At 25.9% G+C, this 22,142-nt stretch overlaps 1 protein-coding gene across 1 annotated transcript in view; it reads right to left on the reverse strand.

Moving 5' to 3' along the window:
- The window catches only part of LOC132922661 (uncharacterized), a 37,972-nt gene extending 19,481 nt beyond the window's left edge, over positions 1-18,491 (reverse strand). Inside the window, exons 1-10 of the mRNA XM_060986289.1 lie at positions 18,276-18,491; positions 18,081-18,139; positions 16,956-17,016; positions 16,296-16,438; positions 13,446-13,619; positions 13,243-13,385; positions 13,023-13,190; positions 12,644-12,776; positions 11,809-11,993; positions 11,385-11,595 (exon numbers count right to left, since the gene is read on the reverse strand). Of these exons, the coding sequence (XP_060842272.1) occupies positions 11,385-11,595; positions 11,809-11,993; positions 12,644-12,776; positions 13,023-13,190; positions 13,243-13,385; positions 13,446-13,619; positions 16,296-16,438; positions 16,956-17,016; positions 18,081-18,126 (1,264 nt within the window). The 5' untranslated portion in view covers positions 18,127-18,139; positions 18,276-18,491. The remainder of the gene's footprint in view (positions 1-11,384; positions 11,596-11,808; positions 11,994-12,643; positions 12,777-13,022; positions 13,191-13,242; positions 13,386-13,445; positions 13,620-16,295; positions 16,439-16,955; positions 17,017-18,080; positions 18,140-18,275) is intronic.
- Between the last annotated feature and the right edge of the window lie 3,651 nt (positions 18,492-22,142).

Here is a 22,142-nt window from a genome sequence, read left to right on the forward strand (position 1 = left end):
ACTATACCACATATTAAGACCTATTATCAACGCAGAATAAGTTATATCCAAGATTTTGGTGGCCAAGTACAGCGTGATCACGATTTAAAAAAAAACACCAAATAATTCAGCCGTGTGTCCTTGTTATTCCTGATATTAGCTACCATACTTATTGGCTATTACTCATAAATAAAAGATATAATTTTAATAGCAATATGAAATATATTTTGCAGACGCGACGGACCGTTTCTATCAAAATTGTTTTTTGTATGAAATGATTTATCATTAAATTCATACACACAAGATAATATGTTACAGGGCCAATTCCCACAATGACAAAGTTCACACATACTGTAAATCGGAGCGATAACTAAATATTTTCTTAAATTTAAATTAAATTATAGCACACAATTTACAATTAACGAATTGTTATTAAATATTTATCGTATAATAAACTTAGGGTAAGTTTATTTAAAAAAATGTAGATTTCATTGTAATTATTGACAATAACATTTTTGTTACCCATTGCAGAACTGCCACAAAATTTATCATCAGTCATATATTTTAATCCGTATGTGTTTCGACAAGAATCATTGTCGATAAATGTTAAAGATGAATCTGATAAGCTAATCCCCGAAGTTCTCTTTAGTGTCCAATAAGGAACAATCTATTAAAGTATATAACATTTGCATTAACTATGATAAAATATAATATTAAATCATTTTTCGTAAGTGTTGGTATTCAGTGTAATTAATTAAATACAATTTGACAAACAAAGCTAAAATTTTAAACTAAAGTTTTAAATATTAGTAATCATCGAATTTAGCTTTGCATAGAAATTAACAATGGCCAATAGTGATTGTATAAAAAACTAATTTTAATTTATAATAATAAATAATACTTTAAACTAACCTTGCCTTGAGCTCCATTCAATACATTGTATTTTTCATACCAATCAATACAAACAGGTGTCACAACATTACTAAAAGTAATTCTGTCCGATAACACAATAACAGCAATATCATTGGAAATTAAATCATCAGATATATGAAAATCGTCGTTTAAATAAATAATATTCACCTATAAAATTGTTTTAACAATATTTGACAACGATCATAAAATCAATAACTTACATCAATTATTTGAATAAATTTATTATCAGCTTGTGTGAGATTTTTAACATATTTTCCAATCGAAACTCTGTATGAGGAGTGATATACTTCTATTCTTTTAACATTAACATTACTTGATACATAAAGACATTTAGCAACTGAAAATATATTTAAATTAATATTATTTTCTTTTTAAATAATTTTTTCAACGATATTACCGGTAAGGATGAATTTTGGACCAATAATTGTTCCTCCGCATATAAAATCATGATTGGAAGTATTAAAATTTTTCTTATATATACCAACATTCCAAGGTGTTATCCCCTTAAGTGCGTTCTTATCCTGGTTTCCATTGATATTTAATCTTCCGCATTCTAATATATAATCACGTATTACATTTTAGATGATAATAATTTATCAATTAAATTAAATATCTATACGATAAAACATAATTTTGAAGATTTAAAAATATACATCAAACGATTATAACTAATCTATCTTATAATTTATATTTATATTTTTATTTTATAATATTAATTTTTTACCATTTACCAACAATAAAAGTATTTAAATATATAATATATATACATATATATGATTTTTCTCGAGTTTAGGAACTACAGACTGTTGGATTGAAACTATGCACCGTCTTTTAAAGCTAGTCAACGAGCGTATAAGTTACGACCGAAACTCATTGGAAAGATCGACCGACGTTCGACTGTCCAATGATTGCTAGTGACTTACTACAGAAACCTCTTGAACTAGCCAAGAGTCCACCGAATACGGTATCAGCAGTATTCTACAGCGAGAACCACACACGTTCACTAAGCCAACCCACATATTATATAAGTTTGATTACGGACTTAAATTCCATGCCTTGCCTTGACTCAGGTCCTGAGTTTTCCTCCGAACCACGCTTAGTTTTTGTATATTATCATCGATAGGCTGATATTACGCCGTTCACTACGTGGCTACTGACAAAAAGGAGAATTTCGGTCTGACGTTTGATTAGATTTGTGATACGACACTGTAACATGCCGGAAATACGGCTGACACCAGGCCAAATTTTCAGGTGGTCGCGGAGACTGACTGCGCTGTATGCGAAAACGGAAGGTGGAATCACCGACATTTACCCTACTACCGCGCATTTTGGTAGTACGTACGTTGACTGCTTCAAATCAAACGATATTTTAAACTTAGATGTGGAATCAGTTCTACGCTTCGGTTATTCAATATTAAAGTTATATATAAACAAGTATGCATATATTTTTTTAAACGTTTATTTTAAAATATTACTACTCGTATTGTTAATTATACAGAACACTATATAGTATAAGGAAACTGTATCTTCATCTGTATACGTGATCGTATTTTTTTTTTAAAGGCGATGTAGAGAAATAATGCGCAATGGTTCTAACATATGTATATGTGCTACTAAAAGAGACAGATTTACGAAATTGTAAATCCCCAGACTAAGCTGTTCATTCTAAATCTTATTTTTTATAGTACGAACAAAAATATTGAAATATTGTAATAGTTTAGAAGATTAAAAATTTAAAATAAATTTACAGATTATAAATTTAAATATAAAATACATTTTTATGGAATACATCTTAATTGTAATATAATATTAATTGTCATGAAAATATATTTATATACCTATCGTTTTGTTCATATCATACTCATATCGATTACACAGTTCTTTGTGTTCATCTGAACCATCTGAGCAATCTTCCCGACCGTCACAAACTGACGACCATATAATACAGTTTCCATCGGAACAACTAAAAATATCCTTGGTGGTTCTAAAATGTATATAATATTGTTTAGGACTACAAACATAAATTATAATTTATTACACAGTTAAAGTTTGCTTACGGGGCACCATATTACATAAACAGTTCATTTTTTTTTAAATATAATCGAACATTAATAGAAGCTTTAATTTACATTTCAACAATATTTGCTAAGTATGACAAATGAAATGTAAATATTAAGTAAATTTATTGTAAATTTGTATATTTATTTTCTTTAAAAATGGAAAAAAAAATTGTTAAAAATGAGATTTATTGAAATATTATATGTTAGCCAAATCCAGACTACTTATTACTGATTTAAAAAACAACTTAACTTTTTACACAATAAAAATTAAAGTATAATGGGGCTTTGTTCTTCTTAATCTTGAAAAGACTATAAGTTAAGTATTAAAAAACCTAGATGAAATTTATAAGTCATGATTGTACCTAATTATACCACGTGACTTGTTATGTCTATAGAGGTTTAGGAACCCAACTACCCATATTTTCGTAATTTAGAATAGGATGTAGTTGATTTGTACAATAGTTGCTTACAGTGAGCAAGATGGTCCAGCTTGTCGTCTTTCAAGTTTATGGTCACACAAAATTCCAGTTCCTGAAATAATAAATTCTTGAATATTAAATGCATAAATAATGTTTATTGAATTATTATTAATATACAACAAAATAATCAACATTTTTCGTTTTGTATTCTACTAAACAATATTTTATATCGTGTATTCGTGTGTATTACGAGTAGTGTGGTTTTGTAACTTAAGCTTTTTTTTTTTTTTTTATTTTACAAATGCACATACACAATCTATACATTTTGCACAATAAGCGTATAAGATAATAGTAATAAAAAAAAAACACGGATTGCTTGAGGAAGAAGCCACCCATTAGTGGCACTTACTTACTTGGCGTTATATTTAGGGTAATTGCGGGATAATTAATTTAAATGGTCACGACACCATTTCCTTTTAATTCTACGTTGTGGATTTCCAGGTAGTGAGAAGGTATGTAGCTCTTTTATAAGTGGGACTTAAGTTAATAATAGTATGTAGTACTAAAAACATTTTGGAAAAAATAAATTGGTGATTCACTTATGTTACAAGCTACTTTCTATTTACATTATTGTCTAAATACAATATTGCATCATCATAAATACTCATTTCAGTGCAACGATACACAATATAGAATACAATTTAAATAATTAATTCATAAGATAATTTGAAAAGAGTAAAATATCAATAAAAACTTGAGTTTTTTCAGTAAGTATTTATTAATTCTAATTGAAGAATTTTTTGAACTTATCAGTGCAAACAAAAAACAGCAGCTCTGTATATTAAATTATATGTAAAATTGCAATTTTCGAAACAACATTGGTACATTTAGTTTTTAAATTCAAAATTTTTCATCATACGTAGGTAAAGTTTTGCACTTAAGGATTTTATATTTAATATTATATATTAACATAATATCATAATAGTACCATATTCTTTTTTAGTATTATTATATTGTTAGTATAGTCATAACTTACCGAAAATTAAACATGAATATATCAACCAGGAAAATGTCACCTTCATAGTTAATGCAGAGCTAATATCTAAAAAAAAATATATATTTTTTTATTATTAACAAGCAATTATAGTGTACATAAGTTTTATCAAATGAACGTCACTAAACACTTAACAATATTTTACCGTAAATTAACAAACATTTAAGTATAGATAAAATATAATATAATATTTAATAATCATTTCAAATACCTGAATATTATTAATTAATATTTTAAGAAGAAAGAATAAAGAGTAGTTAATACAAATTCAAAGTTACAACAACACTGAACACATTATTTAGGGTTTTTTAAAATTACTTTAATGAAATGACGAGTCTCAGAACTCGAAAATATGTTTAATAATAAGCATTAGTATTTGAACACAGGAGGTCTGGCTAAATATTTTATCACGTATAACATCAATTATAACAAGTTGCTTAAACCGGCTATGACCTATCTACATATATATATATATATATATATATATATATATATATATATAATAGTAACCTGTAATGCTTGTCACATAGACTATGGTGGAACAAGTCGACAACAATAATTTCCCAAGTACACAACAACGGGGGCGTGGTCAATTTGTAAACCTCGGTTCTAAGAGAAGAGGAAAAAACAACACATATTGAAGCCCTCAGCATAGCTTATTATTCAGCATATTCAGATGTATGATAACCATTGAGTAAACAGCATCTGCATGACTCACACGATTGTACACAAAGAACTAACTTGATTAATAAAATAAACAAATTATTGTTTTCAAAAAATCATTTGAAGCATTCCACTTAGAGCGACGGAAAATTAGTAGGCATGCATTACTGCTACCACTTATATAATAAATTATTTAAATCCGCCATAGGACAACCGATTTAGATGTTTGGTTATTCATTATAAGTATTTGAGTGAATGGATAAACTAGCATTTAAAAATGTATCTAGTTCCAATTACAACTATAGCTAATATATTTTTAATTTTTTTCAGAATGTGTACCTTTTTATAATACGTGCATTTTGGTTATTCAGATTAGTGGGTAACTAGTAAATTAAAATAATCCACCTAACTTTGAAAAAAAAAGATTTTCAAGTTACTTAATTCCATATTTTTACTCTAATATTGTGACTTATAAATCAGAATTCAACATTCATAAAATAAATAGTAATAATGAGCAAAAGTTGGTAACCTTTTTATATTTAAGCTTAAAAACACGGATATCTTCTCGATATCAAAGGACGAAAGTTTCAAAGTTTCCATAACACACCGAAAGTAAATCGAAATTTATATCAATCGATTTTTATTTTATTTATAAATGTTTTAAATATTTTTGTAATTCTTTTCTATTTGTGGATAAATACATTCATCTTCTACTCTTTTTCTATCTTCATCATTTTACTTCCAATAGTATAATTACTATTCATTACAACATAATTTATATAAATGTTCTAGTTGACGTTAATTTAATGTGGTATATTATATTATTTGAACACATGTTGATTACAAGGGAACAGATTTTCATAAATTATCCAAATTGTGAATAAAAATAGTAAAGTAAATCATACTGGAGAACAAAATATTTAAAAAATCTTTAAATAGTTATTTTTTTTAAAAGAAATTTGTAGAAGTAAAAATGTCTACCCAATTCCGTATTTTTCCAATGATGACTAAAGCTGTTAATTATATTATCATAAAACAATAACAAATATATTATTTGAGAACATTTTAACTTTTACATATATTATGAATTTTACTATAAGCGAGTACATTTTTGTTTTATTCTTAGATTTTTTTTATTTATAATATTATGTACTTAATTTTATTATTATATAATATATTTATATTCTTACTTATGGAATGGAAATATGTTATTTAATATTGAGTTCTATAAGTCGATATAATATTATATCATAGAATAAAATTAAATTGTATCCTAATAATTAAATAGAAGTAATATAATTAATGAAATTGTATGTACATTGTACATTGTTAAAAACATTTTCTTGATATAATATTTATGTGACAACGTTTTAAGTTAAAAACAAGATTTAAGATAATAAGATTAATTTTTTAACTGACTTATGTTTTTTCCATATTTTTAATGTGTTAATTAATTTTATCTATCAAAACCTTCTATGAAAAAGTTACGTAATTATTATGAATATCATGAATGATCATAATATTTTAACAAGAATATTATATTACTTAAACAAATTAATTCCACGTAATTGTCCAACATTAGTATTTAATTATTTATGATATTATTTTATCGTCAATAATTACACCTATAGAATGTCATGTTAATTCGCAGAAAAAAAATATCGGGAGAGAATACTATGGAAAGTGCAAGTGGGGAAACAAGCATGAGTACTACTGGCCAAGGAATTATAAAAAACTGACGATCAGTTAGATTTCTGCAGTGCATTAAAGTACCATAGTGATTGAAGACTGTACGTGTTCGTGTAAAAAACTTGACGAATAATCTAAACACAATGAGTGCATATCCATAAACAGTATGATGCAATTTCGTTCTTAAACGTATATATTATAATAATTTATTATTATACATTCAGATATAAATAATATTTCGTTAGATTGAAAATATAATTGTATTACAACAGTACGATTTTTTTAGAAATTTTAAAAAATAAAGCAAGAAAATACGTCGTTCAAAATTTTAGCTATATTTTTTTATTATCTTGAAGACATTGTCTGACTTTTTTTTTTTATTAAAAATAACCATTTATTACAATTTATAATCAAACAAACATACAATTTCTATGGTTTATCTACCTCCAATAAGCAAAGCTTATGTTGGAGGTAGAGAGTTATTTTTGGTGAATTTTAATATTTTACTGTTAGGTAATATTATTTATCTGAATATATACTAAGAAAAAACAGATTTAACAATAAGAACAAAGGGAAAAAAAAGAAATATAAGATATAAGAACAGCATTATTCAAATTTGAATACACAGAACATAATATACTATACTGTACATAAAAACATATATTATATAAAGTTTACAAGAATTTCAAAGCTCATATAATAATAATTGACTTATATATCTATTTATATTAATTTTAGTATTAGTTCGTAAGTATTTTTTTACATTTAAGTTTAAAGAGTTGAATATTTTTGGTCCTGGATAGTTAACGAATTTTTGGGCTATATTTTTTTTTGCATAATCGATTTTTATATCATATGCTATATTTTCACGCTTATTAAGCATATCACCCACCCAGTGGGGAACATTTTTTTAATGTAAAACATATAGCAAATTTTTTGTAGAGAAGACTTATCGGTAAAACATTAAGTTCTATATAATTCTCTTTTGTGGATCCGGATTTATTTTTTTTGTTAAAGCAGGTGCGAACTGCTTTATTTTATTGGATGTTTAGTGGATTAAGTATACTATCTGTTGTACCACCCCATACAATTATTCCATATTGGCATTTAGACTGGTATGGTGACATATGTACAATTCTCATAGTGTCATTACGAATTAATTTATTTAAATTTTATAATTTAAACGTAATTGTCCTAAATCGAGTTGTGATGTTTAATACATACATATGCCACCTCATATCGTGGTCAAACATCAAACCCAAATATTTTATTTTAGTAAATCTGTTTATTGTGGAGTACCTTGGATTGTCTCTTTTATCATAGTTACAAACTTTTAATTCTTGGAATGTAGTATTTGGGAAATTATAAATTTAGAACGTCATAAAGAAAGTTTTATTGTAGTTTATTGTTATTTTCTTATAATTGAGTTTTTGTATTAAACAATTTATTTCATTTATTGCTTTCGTATGCACTATTTCCCATTTTTTATCTGAAAATAAAAAACACGTATCATCAGAATAGGTAATTATTGACCCGTCAATTTTCATAAAACATATACTATTTATATAGATAATAAATATAACCGACTAGTCTTTTACATTTAATAACCATTGTTGAAATATAATCATTATGTTTTCCTGTATCCTTATTTTTTTAATATAAAAATTGTACAAATATATAAACATAAATATTTACAGACAATGGTTCACAAACGTGTATATGTTTCTTTCGAATATTTTAATAACAATCCTAATATAAATCAACATTTTGTAAAAAAATATGTGTTCAACAGTTTAAATTTTATACTTTAAATATATAATTCAAAAATTAAGTTTATTGTATAATGATATATGTAAAAATAGAAATTGCCATAAAAATGGTGCCTTAATAAATTGAAAAAAAAATATTATGTTCGTAGACAAAGCAATACAATACAAAATCATTATTTAATATAATTAAAAGAAATTACTTCTATGCAATTACCATAATCTTATTGGACTTAGCTATGTTTTTGATACAGTCGACGAATCCATTGAATATGGTGTTTAAAATCTGTAAAAAGCGCGATTGAGTTATTTGAAGATGGTTGCTTAAGACTCAGTACACCGGTTAAATAATAAGACTTTGAGTGTAAAAATGTTAGGCCTGAACCGCTATCTCCCTCGCCCATGTCTTGTCCTGGAACTAAAAATTTTTTTATAAGCACCACATTATAAGAATATGTGATGTAGCACATATACCTTCTAAAATATTGTAGAAATTATTTGAAATATGATTAAATAATAATATATTGTACAACATAACCATTCAATGCAAATTGTGTAAACAAAATATTTAGCTGATAACTCAATAATATTTAACCATAACTCAATTGTATACAATATTTAGAATTCAAATTCAATATTAAGATCAGCAATAATATTTAATGAATGTCCCATTTAACCAAGTCCCCAAACCTCCTCTTTCTCCTCAACCTTATTAGTTATTTATTTTTAAGACTTTTTTAAAAATGAAGTATGCTAAAGAATTATATGAGTTTTTTTTAGTTTCTCCTTGTTACTAAAAGACATAAAAAATCCAAATCCATACATTCTTCAAAAGTTAATTTTGAAAATATTGTAACACTTTAAAGTAATTTACACCAAATTAATGGTTGTTAAATCTAAAAGTAGAAATAACATTATATTTAATGCAAAAAAGTAATTATTTACAATAAATATACTTTAAAAATGTATATTAAAAACGTGAATGCATCTTAAAAATAAAATTATTAATCAACTAAACGTGTAAGGTAAATGTGCAGAACAAAAATATAATGATTTAATTATAGTGATGATTAAATATTTTATTACCCAACGTAGATCCAGCACAAAACTTATCAAGAGTAACAAATATATGAAATCCATTGGTATACATATTTCGACAAGAATCATGGTCAAGGTATGGTAAAGAAGTCTCTAATAAAACGGGACTTAATGTACCTTTTTCCGTATTTCCCCAGCCAACAATCTGTAAAAGTATAAAAAAGATTTTAAAAACACAATTTTATAATATTATTATTATTATTATTATTGTTATATTATTTTATAATTAGTTATATTAATCTTGGTTTTGTAGGAGTGAATACTTAAAATTTTAATAACCTATTTTATTTGAAAATAAAATACGGTTTAAGATTTCTATTTAGAGATTATTTTTCAAAGTTTTTCTTGCAAATTATCAACATTAAAAATCATAAAGCAAAGTATTTAATGGTCTTTGCTTTACATACAAGTTGACAATGGTCGCTACTGAGAAGAATAATATAAACTAAATTCATTCAAGAAGGTGATTAGAATTTATATAATTATTTTTAAATTACAGGAAAGAAAAATAAGTTGTGAAGCACAAAATCCGATAATTTGGTTACTATTCACTTTTCAAAATTTGTAACTTTTCTGAGTATAAACTCATTTATTGATTTATTCATAACATAACACTTTTAAAATTATTATTATAATTATTATAATCTAGCATTAAAGAACACTAAATTTACCTTTCCTTCTAAACCATTTGACACATTGTATTTACCACTCCAATCGATGCAAATAGGTGCAACAACATTACTAAAAGAAACCATATTCGATAACAACATTACAGCTATATCATAAGCATAGTAATCTTGATTTCCAGTGAAAAGATCATGTAAATAAATAATGTCTACCTATAAAATTAGTTAAATTTATATTTTAATACTGTTATAAATGTCTACTTTAAAATTAATTACACTTACATTCATTATTCGTGTAAAGTCATTGTCAACAACTGTGAAATTTCTATCATATTTTCCAACGGCAACTTTATATGAATCATCGTTTATTGATATTTTTTTAGACAATATCCCTTTGTACCAAAAACAATGAGCCGCTAAAAAATATATTTAATTAATATTCATTCCTTTGTAAATACACAATATTATAGTTTTTTTACCAGTAACGACTAAATTTGCAGTAATTATTGATCCCCCACATATCAAGTCATAATTTGAATTCGCTTTATTTAATCGATATATTCCAACGTTCCAAGGTGCTGTTCCAACATTAGCTTTCTTACCATTGGCGATCAATATTTTCCCATTATTATATACTCTGCCACAATCTAAATTAATATTTGAATATTTTATAAATAAAAATAATTAATACGTTTATTGAATAGTACGGTTATTTGTCCATATTTAAATTTAAAATTTATAAAATGAATTCGTATAAAATTATAAAATCAAAATTACTTGGATTGCATTTATAAAGCTGATTATCCCATATTCCATCAGACTGACAAATCAATTCAATTGGAGTCTCTTCTTGTCCATTTGGTAATGTATGGGTTGGCTTACATGATGGTACAGCTATTGTTTCGGGAGTTGATGGATTTGAACAATTAGTAAACTTACCATTAAGAGTACATTTAATATCTAAACTATCGGATAAAAGAGGTGGACACATTTCTAAAAAAACATTAAAAACGATTATCAAACATAACCAAACAGACGGACTTAAATTATTTAAATAAGTAATAATTATAGCATATAAATTACAATAGATTACTTACTAAAACACAATTTCTCGGAAGTCATGGTCCATTTTCCATTTCCCTGACAAACTCTAAAACCTCTGGGGTAAGCCTTATAATATCCAACATCGCAGTTCTCAATAACAGTACGATATTGATTAATTAATGTACCACGAGCTAAAATTGTATCTGAACCTTCATAAGAATATATAACTCCGTCGACATCTGGTAAAATACAAAATGGTATATCCTACAAAAACCAATTATGTTAAAAATGTAATAAAATAATTTAAATTCTTTAAAAAAGATGTTGAGTTGTTATAATCCATAAACAGATAGCATTGTATTAGTATAATATAATAATATAATAATATAATATAATATAATATAATATAATATAATATGTAACATAAATACATAATAATAAAGTTAATATGTATTCGTAGAAACCTGATATACGTACATGATTTAAATGTTTAACATACAGCTTACGAATCCAATGAATGTAGTATTTAATATCTGTAAAATCTACAATTGTTCTATTTTTTATTTCATTTTCGTAAATTGCTGCTCCAGTTAAAAAATGAGAATTATTAGAGTGTGCTAAGGTTAGTCCTGAACCGAAATAAAACAATCCAACGAATTGTCCTGAAACAAAAATTAATCTTTTATAAGATACATATGCCTACAGAGTTTTGTTGAAAGTAATGGTACCCGTTACTGAATGAACCAATTGGCAATGAACAGTGATTTATTCTAACTATCTTATGCTGCTGGGGTAACATATTTTTGCCCCTCTCTCTTTAAAAAATTTCTATTAACATATAAGATATGACTATTTTTGTGTAGATAATTTCACCAATATACTAAAATTAGTAATCCTTTTTAATTTTTAATGATTAAAAAGTATTATATAAAATAAACACACACACACACACACATATATATATATATTGGATATATTTTTAAATTTTTTATAGACTGAAAAATCTATTTAACAAAATATAGTACCTCACTTACTAAACTTTTATAGTATTTTCTTTGTATAATCATTGCTTGACAAATTAACAAAATTAACAATATATCTGAACGTTAAAATACATAAAAATATAGCCCTATTAATTAATTACAGTTTAAATATAGGTTGATTTTGAATTAACCGAATTATTTAAAAGTATTTAGTTTTATATATTTAATGTAAATTAAAATTAAGTAAGTTAATTAAATAGTTAATTAAGTTAATAATTTAAAAAAATATAGATTTCATAGTAACTATTGACGATTAAATATTTTTTTACCCAATTCAGAACTGCCACAAAACTGATCATCACGCAATACAGAATTGTATGTATTTTTACAAGAATTATGGTCAATGTATGATAAAGATGTTTCTGATAAAAGGGATTCTTCCCCATACTTCCAAGTAAGAATCTGTTGAAGTATATAAAATTTGCATTAATAACGATAAAGTATAATATTAACTACTATTATTTATACGTGTTGGCACTGGGTGTAATTTATTAGTTAAAGAAAGTACGACTGGATAAAGTTTTTAATATTATAAATCATTGAATTTAGCTTAACATAGACATGTACAAGGGCTAATAACTATAGCTTATACAACTAATTTGAATTACACCACAATTTCAATATTTATTAATAATACTTTAAACCAACTTGTCCTTTAGTTCCATTTTTTACATTGTATTTACCACTCCAATCAATACAAACAGGTGTCACATAATCACTAAAAGTAATTCTTTTTGATAACTCAACAACAGCTATATCATACGTCGCTTGTTTATTTTCATCATGGAAATTTTCATGTGCATGAACACTTTCAACCTGTAAAAAAGTTTTAATAATTTATCAAACTAATATAAAATTAATAACTTACGTCCATTATTTGAGTAAATTCATTGTCAACTGTTTCGAATTCTGTACAGTAACTTTTCAGGTTTTTTCCAATAGCAACTTTGAACATATTTTTTATTGATATTTTGGCAGCCATATAGTCTGAATCCCAAAGACATTGGGCAACTAAAAATGTTATTGAATTAATTTTAATTTTTTAGGAAATACATTGCGCAAAGATTTTACCAGATACGATTTGTTTTGGACCAATTATTGATCCTCCACATACAAAAACATAACTGGCATTATATGTACTTTTCACATATATTCCAACATTCCATGGTGCTCTTCCAATAAGTCTTTTCATATCATTATTGATGGTCGATACTGAATTGCTAGTGTTATATACTTTACCGCATTCTAATAAAATATTTGATTATATTTTAGACGATAATAATTAATAAATGTATAATATATTTATAAGTTGAAACATTATATTATTATTAAAAATTTACATAAAAAGATTATACCTAATCTAACCTTATTAATATATTAATTTTTGCTACATAATAGTTGCGGTCACAACGATTTTTGAGATGATTAGATATAATAATTGATATAATAGGTCACGCCAAATGTAGGTAAGTATATATGAGTTGTAGTCATGGCGTTAAAATGCCAGTAGTCCGGACAAAATTCATATTACGCGATAAACATATTTTTCGATATAATATACACAGCGTATAATTAGGTCTTACTAGTTAGTTTGTCAATTTAATGTTGTAATAACTAATTTACAATTGTCATGTTACATTCAACTAAGTATTATTTAACATTTTGTACCACTTACTTAATTGTATAGTAAAATAAATAAAACTTGTTATAATATTTTGGCAATTTCTTAATATTAGGTAATAAGCACCTAATTAGTAATTGAACAGCGGTTAATAAAGTGTAATTAAAAGAATATACAGAGCAATTAAAACAAAATAATTCCCAACCAATGTTGTTGAATTTAAGTATATTTGTATTTTGTAATCATCACATTCACAAATGAACGAGACATCAATAAAAATTAAATAGTATAATTATTTTCAAAAAAAAACAAAAAAATATTATGTGAAGGTTAAATGATTTGTTTGAATTTTTAAAAATATTTGTATACATAATTGTATACTATATTTGTATATTTTTATTTAAATACATGTACTCAAATACTTTACAAGACTTGTGTATACACGTATATACTATATACGTACCTACATAGGAACAACTGTACTTGTCTATAATTATAAAGTATATACTATATATGTATATAAAATATAGATAAATTAGCCTAACCTAACCAATCGTGGTTTTAAATATTGATTTCGGTTTGCCTACGTCTTTTGATGCGATACAAATGATTTTCAGAAATAATATGTCGAGGAAAACTTATAATTATAATTGAAAAGGTCAATGAAAATAGTCAAAGTGCGTGAAAGTAATAAACGAAACCTGTTGGATGAATCGACAGGCGACTGACTGTACGTCATATACGGCCTCGATCGCCTAGTTGGCCACTTCTAACTTACCACTGATACCCCTTGAACTAGCCGTGAGTCCAGACCCATGCTACCGTCTGTATACTATTCGATGATAGGACATCGTTAGAATGGCCACTGACAAAAAGGGTCAGTACGGTCGGGCGTGCAACCAGATGTGCGGCACGACACTGTAATATAGTTACAGTTACTTGGCTGTGGTTCAGATAGATAGCAAATATATGAACTAGTCCTTAATTAGTGTAATACATACAAATCAAGCACTTATATTAAATTATATTTCATTGGTTACATGATGTCGATTATTCCGCGTTCAATTATATTGGCAAGGTATTTGCCAATGGAGGCACTTTTGTCCACGTGGATGCGATAGAGCTTATATATTCACCTACTGAAATGTATTGCTGTAGTATTAATATTGATGAATTAAAAAAAAAAAAAACAGTAAGAGTATATTAAATAATTAAATAATCTAATTATAGACCAGATAACATTTTAATAAACATAAACAAAACTATATTTAATTGGTTTAAACTGTAAAAATATAAATTACTTTTGTGTTTAATGCTATTTACAAACTTCCGTTTTAAATTAAATATAATAAATAAAATCAAAATTGTAAAAACCGATGGAATTGAACAAACATTTTAGAATTAATAAAAAAATAAACAATTATAAATAATTTCGAAATGTTACCAATTCACATATGATAAATGATAATTAATAATCGAAGAATGATTTTGCTTTTCTATGGTTGATCATAGTGGGGTGGTTCGGTGTTATTGATATTTGATCGTTGAAGAAATGAGCCTAACCTAACCCTTAACAATATCGTATAAACCTTTTTCACTATTTTGATTGTGTATGTTCTGCTAACCGAAAAATAATGCAATGTTTTCGTTGTTCGCAGTCATATCAATTTGTAAAATAATTTATTTTATGAAATGAATGTTTACTTTTGATAAAGTTTCATAAACTTTATCGTTACTATTATTCCCAGTGTCCAACTCTAAGGAGACTGGTTATCATTACCAATGCTTTAATTTATTGTTTGTGCTGTTTTTGTTATATTATACAATTATATATAAATATGTATTTATATATTTTTTTTAAACAACTATTTACTTTTTTTAAATTTGCTATCGGTTCTATTACCTTAGTCCTACATTTATTTTAAACAATATTATTGTCGTTACTTTTATAACATAATCCTTATTGGATAATACGATTAATAGAAACTCACACTTTTTAGTTTTTTACTTGTTTTTGTATGTAATAGTATTGTTTTTAGGGCAATGTAGAAAAATCATTCACAATGATTCTAACACGATATGCATTCGTACTACTAAAAGAGACAAACTTATGCAATTGTAACTCCCCGGACTATATTGTTCATTCTAAATCTTAATTTTTATAGTATAAAAAAATTATTTAAATTTAGTAATAGTTAAGAAGATTAAAAATTAAAACTAAAAATATAAAATATAATATTACGGAATACATCTTAATACTATAATATAATATCCAATGGTATAAAAATATTTCTATGTACCTATTTTACTCGTTCCGTACTCGTATCGATTACACATTTCTTTGTTTTCATCTGAGCCATCTGAGCAATCTTTCCGCCCATCACAAACTGACGATCTTACAATACACTGTCCATCGGAACAACTAAAAGTATTTTTGGAAGTCCTGTAATTTATTTAATGTTATTAAGGTCTATAATTACAAATAAAAGTTGATTATTTAGTTGAAGTTTGCATATGGAACAGTATATTACATACACAAAAAATGATTTTTTTTTTTAAAAGATCGAATAATAATAGTATCTGCAATTTACATAACAACTATATTAGATAGTTAAGTGGGTCCAATGTAAAAAAAATAATATGTGCAATTATTATACATTTGTATATTTCTTTTCTTTAAAAATACTTGGTAAACAAACTTGTTGATGATTTAATAAGCATCATTTTTTTTTACACAATAAAAAAGAGAATATAAAGGGTTTTAGTTCTTTTTAGTCTCTAAAAGACTATAAGTTCAGTATAAAAATAACCTCGATAAAATGTATAAAGTCATGTGTTTAATATAAAGTATACCTAATGGATGAATTTGGTGGATCTTAGACCTATAGAAACCCAACTTCTCTTCTTTTCAAAATTTAGAAAAAAAATTGTGTTGATTTGTACAACAGTAACCTACTTACTCTGAGCATTTTGTACTAGCTTGTCGTCTTTCAAGTTTATGGTCACACCAAATTCCCGTTCCTGAAATAATAAATTATATCAAATTAAATGTTTATTGTATTAATATTATTAGGTAAACATAAAAATATTCGGCATTATTTGTTGTTTTGAATTCTAGAAATAATATTGTGTATCGCATATTACTATATTAGTGGTTTTTTCACTTCCGTTAATAATAGTGTTTTGTGGACTAATGTCTTTATTAGTCAATAAGAGTTTGTGAGATTTATTTTCCTTCCAAGCTACTTTCCACATACATTATTTTCTTTGTGCAATTTCGCATTATATGCATTTTCATAAAATAAAAAATTACATACAATATTATTTGAATATATATTAAAGTTATTAACTTTTAAAAAAACCTGTGTACAATTGTGTATAAGTAATGTTTTAAAAATTGTATAACTTTTAAAATCCTAAGGCAAAATTATGTATAAATAATATTGTTTAGGGTAGTTGAAACTAGGTAGTTGAAACTATAACTCGAATTTTTTCTTACCTATCTAATCTTTTTGCACATTTAAAAATTTTGTGATTGAATTATGATAGATTAATTGGAAATAGTTTTCTTATCTTTTTATGTTAAACTTATTTTGTGATCTTTTTGTGTTGAATGTTGATATTTTGAATATTTATTTTCTGATCTTTTTGTGATTTATAAGAAGTGGGCCTGGATCGTCACTATTATACCACTTATAATATTTGAGTTATATTGTTTCTCTTTATTATTTCCTTCATTTTATATTTGGTAGAGAATTGAAAGAGGCTCTTAATAAAGGTAATCGCTCGATGCGGTCAATATATTGAAACCCACGGATTCGATAAAATGCTTATACTTTAAAATGTGTGTGTTTGATTTATTCGTGTTCATCAAAGAAGTCGGCGTAAACGACAGCTCAGTACATAATTACATGAGAGATAACTGTTTATGAAACAATACTTATCAAGTAATTTTTGTTATCAGAAATCACAGATACTTATTAAACATTAGAATTTATTCTAGTTTTTACATTTTAATATTAAATAATATCATAACACGATATTTTTTTTATTGTTATTATATTGTTAATATTAATAGTACTTACCAAAAATTAGCCATGAATATATCAACCAGAAAAACATCACCTTCATAGCCAATTCTGAACTAAAATAAAGATAACAACATGTTTAATGTCAACAAACAATTTATATACATTCGTTATATCAAATTAAAAACATTTAACACTAAGCCAAATTTTAACGTAAATTAACGAACATAAAATAATAAACACTGATAATACCTGGAAAGAATTAATTAGTTTTATAAGATTATAATATGTTAGAGTCGTTAAAACTAACACAACGTTACAACAACACTGAACACATACAATTTTGTCTTAGAAATTGCTATATTATGATGCTAATACGTAGTTAATGCTAATAGTGCAATGAAATTACGAATCTCGAAATCGAAAATATATTTTATGATAAACGCTAGTACACGAATATTCAAGGTAATTTACATTATTTGTTATTAAATAACATTAATTTGAATAAGTTGTTTAAACCGGCTTCGACCTACCTGCATATAAGTATAGTAACTGGAATGCGCGTTGCGCAGAGTACGTGATATGACTAACAGCACCAGTCGCAACAACATCGCTGAGTACACAACACCAAAGCCGTGGTAAATGTATGACCTCAAATCATGGGAACGAAGACGCCGCACACATGAGGATAACTTCAGCCCAACATATTCAAATTTCTAGACTCATCGAGTACTCGACTGCACATACAACCATCACACTGTTTTACCTTTAACGAAATAAAATTAATAGCTCTGAAGCTGCTATTAGTACGGCTACTACTGGAGGACACCGTGATGAGACTTTTGGTCTTATTTATACCATTGACCCTTCGTACTTGTTGTGCGATTGTAATGTGTTGCTGTTTATTTTGTAACTAATAATAATATTTATTATTATAAATGGTACAGAGTAAAGTTATATCATAGTATTATTAATATCATTCTAATATTATTATTGATGATATAAAATATGAAGCTTAGTGGCGTAACATTAATATCATAACATATCAATTATAATTATTTAAATAATAATATTAGGTCTTTTACATAGAGCGACGAAAAGGAGGTACTTTACAATATCACGCAACTAATACTACTTAACTATATAAATTTTCGTGATTGACTAAATGACAAACGACGAAGATATGTAGTACCTATCTGATAATTAATATTTTAGTGAGAGAGAAAATTTATAAATTGTTTGTATAATTCATTCTAGCTAAAAAAAAAGATATTGACTTTTTTAATAAATACTGATTTTGATCATTTATTATTATACGCATAATGTGGATGATTTTATTCCGTATTTAATTATTTAAAACAAATTTATTTTATGCAAAGAATATACATTTTTATCACATGCTAAAACAAAATATTTTTAATTTCTTGAATTTTTTGATAATACATAAGGAGCATCCTGTGATGATACAAAATCCTATCAAAATAATTTAAAACTTTTATACCCTTAATTATTTAGTAAATAGTTTTTTTTTTAAATGTTGATATACCTAATTAAAAATTCAAACTAGCAATTTCTATAAGATAAAATCTTGTAACTAAAAGTAAGTCCTTAAAATAAGTTTAACTAAAAATAAGTCATTAAAATGTATCTACAAAAATATAAAATAAATGTGATTTAGAATCTAGTATTTTTCACTGAATTGTATTACTTTTAAAAATTATTAATGTTGGTAGATTAATATTTATCAATACAATTTTTAAATCATCATAGATATCTCCATTTTATCATCTAAATCATTGATCTATTATTCGAGGATAATACTTTGTGTACTGTATGTTACACAAAGTTAACTCATACAAAAATTACCCTTTCAAATTTTGGTTCTAAATCATTAATAATCTTAGACAAATTATCCTCTAAATAATTTACAATAGAAAAGGGAAGTTCTCATATAAAGACAGAAATTTGTATCGCCACAGGACAGTCATCCTTAAATAGTATAAACATTTTATGATCGAATTTTATATGTTCTTTAATTATATTTAAATATTCCAAATATCAGATTTTGTACAACTATGTTACTAAAAAAATTCCAATAAATCATATTGGAAATCGCCTTAAAATTATATTCAAGTAGTGTGTTAAAGTATTAAAAGTAGACGTTATTTTGTATCTTTATTATTATTATTATAAATAATTACTACCTATGTAGTATTAAAAAAAAAATAAAAAAATAAGTTTGCACAAGAACTTAAGGTTACCAAATATTACTGAAAAAATCGCTAATCAAGAGAATGGGGGATTGCCTTTTTTACCGCTATATGAATAATTTTTTTAGTAAATTGTCTTTGAATATTTTTGACATTAATCTTTTTACCATGTTGTTTGAGTTCTTCTCTCTGATGGCTGAAGAATGTTTAACTTATAATTTTAATTTGAAATAAACATAATATTGTTTATTGTGTAATCGTTATATTATTATGTCTAATATTGTTTGATACTATTTGACGTGATCGGAATTCGTTATCAATTGATTGGAATGTGACGGTGACATCGATGACTTGATGGACTGATGGCGCTTCCACCGACCGCCTGAGCAATATTATGACGACGCGCAGGGCCGACCATCCGTGGCATCGATGTGTCGCCGTCGTTGTTGTCGTGCCGACTCCATTCCATTATTATTATTATTATTATTCGTATTGTGCGCGATGTACATTAATATCATTCGCTGTTCGTAATTATTTTCACACAGTACACACACGGTGTGTACTAATAATTAAAATCATAATAATGTCGTCGATATCCAGTTCGGTATTCTTATTCGCGGTTCGATTATTATGTTATTACACGCCGGGTGTAATTATTGACCGCGTTAGAACTTTAACATTATTGTAACAATACGTATATTATAGTATACTACTATAATGGCAGGGGTCGCCAACAAGTCGATCGTTATAGAATTTAATTTTACCATTATCTGTCAATCGCGTAATAAAAAGTTGAACAATGCGGAATATTCTTAGAAGTTTAGACCTTTTTTTTTTTTGCTCATCAAACAAGCTTCTTCCGAAAGCAAGGCCTTAATTGTCCTCCCGGATGTCAATCACCAAAGACTTAAAATCTCGAATGTAGCTCATTTTTTTGAAAAAGTTGGCGACCCCTGCTATATTATGATGGTGCGATATGGCTCGACGGTGATCCAGCTTGATGCGTTTCCAGTTGTCCTTTCCTGTCGCTGATCAGGTTAGACCCTTTTACATATTTGTTATGTTACACTAAAAAAGGCTTTTCGTTTTTTTGCAATTGATTTAAATCTAAAAGTAGTTATTTTACATTGCTTATACTAATGCCCGTCAACTACGGTTTATTCAGTTAATGTATGAACCAGTTACAATAAGGTAATCGAAAACAGTAAAATATTAAATAGTATTAAAATGTTTTCAATTAATATTTGTTAATTCAAATATAAGGATGATTTTTTTATTTTTAGTATTTTTATTCCGATAGCTGAATCACAATAATGATTACATAGTACACCTAACGTATTTTCCAACTTGTAACCATAAATAAGTATTAATTATTATTGTCACAATATTTATTCTAGTAGGTATCTAAAATCTACAACATTGAATTAGTTTATATTATAAATAAAGCGTTAACTTTAAATTTATATTTTCTAATTTATTTTAGTACCACAAAACCATTTCAACGTATATTACGACAAATTAAAATTTAATTTCGATAACAATATTTTTAAAACTGTTTAATTAAAAGAAAATATTCTATCTTTCAATACATTTTTCTTTTAATTAAACAGTTTTAAAAATATTGTTATCGAAATTAAATTTTTTTATTTGTCGTAATATACGATTATATAAAATAAATTCATAATAAGGTTGAGCAAATGATACGAAGAGTAAAACGTGGTTATTTATAGCGTGATCAGTCTATATGGTAACTGCATGAGCACCAGACTGACGATTAGATGCTTACAGTTTACATTTTATGTGTTTCGTTTATTCACGTACGTCAAAATAATCAGTGTATATTACTGTCTATACTTGAAATTAAATTGTAAATATGTTATTATGTAATTAAATTACAGACTATTGATTT

This window comes from Rhopalosiphum padi, chromosome 2 (assembly GCF_020882245.1).
Source record: "Rhopalosiphum padi isolate XX-2018 chromosome 2, ASM2088224v1, whole genome shotgun sequence".
NCBI lineage: Eukaryota > Metazoa > Arthropoda > Insecta > Hemiptera > Aphididae > Rhopalosiphum > Rhopalosiphum padi.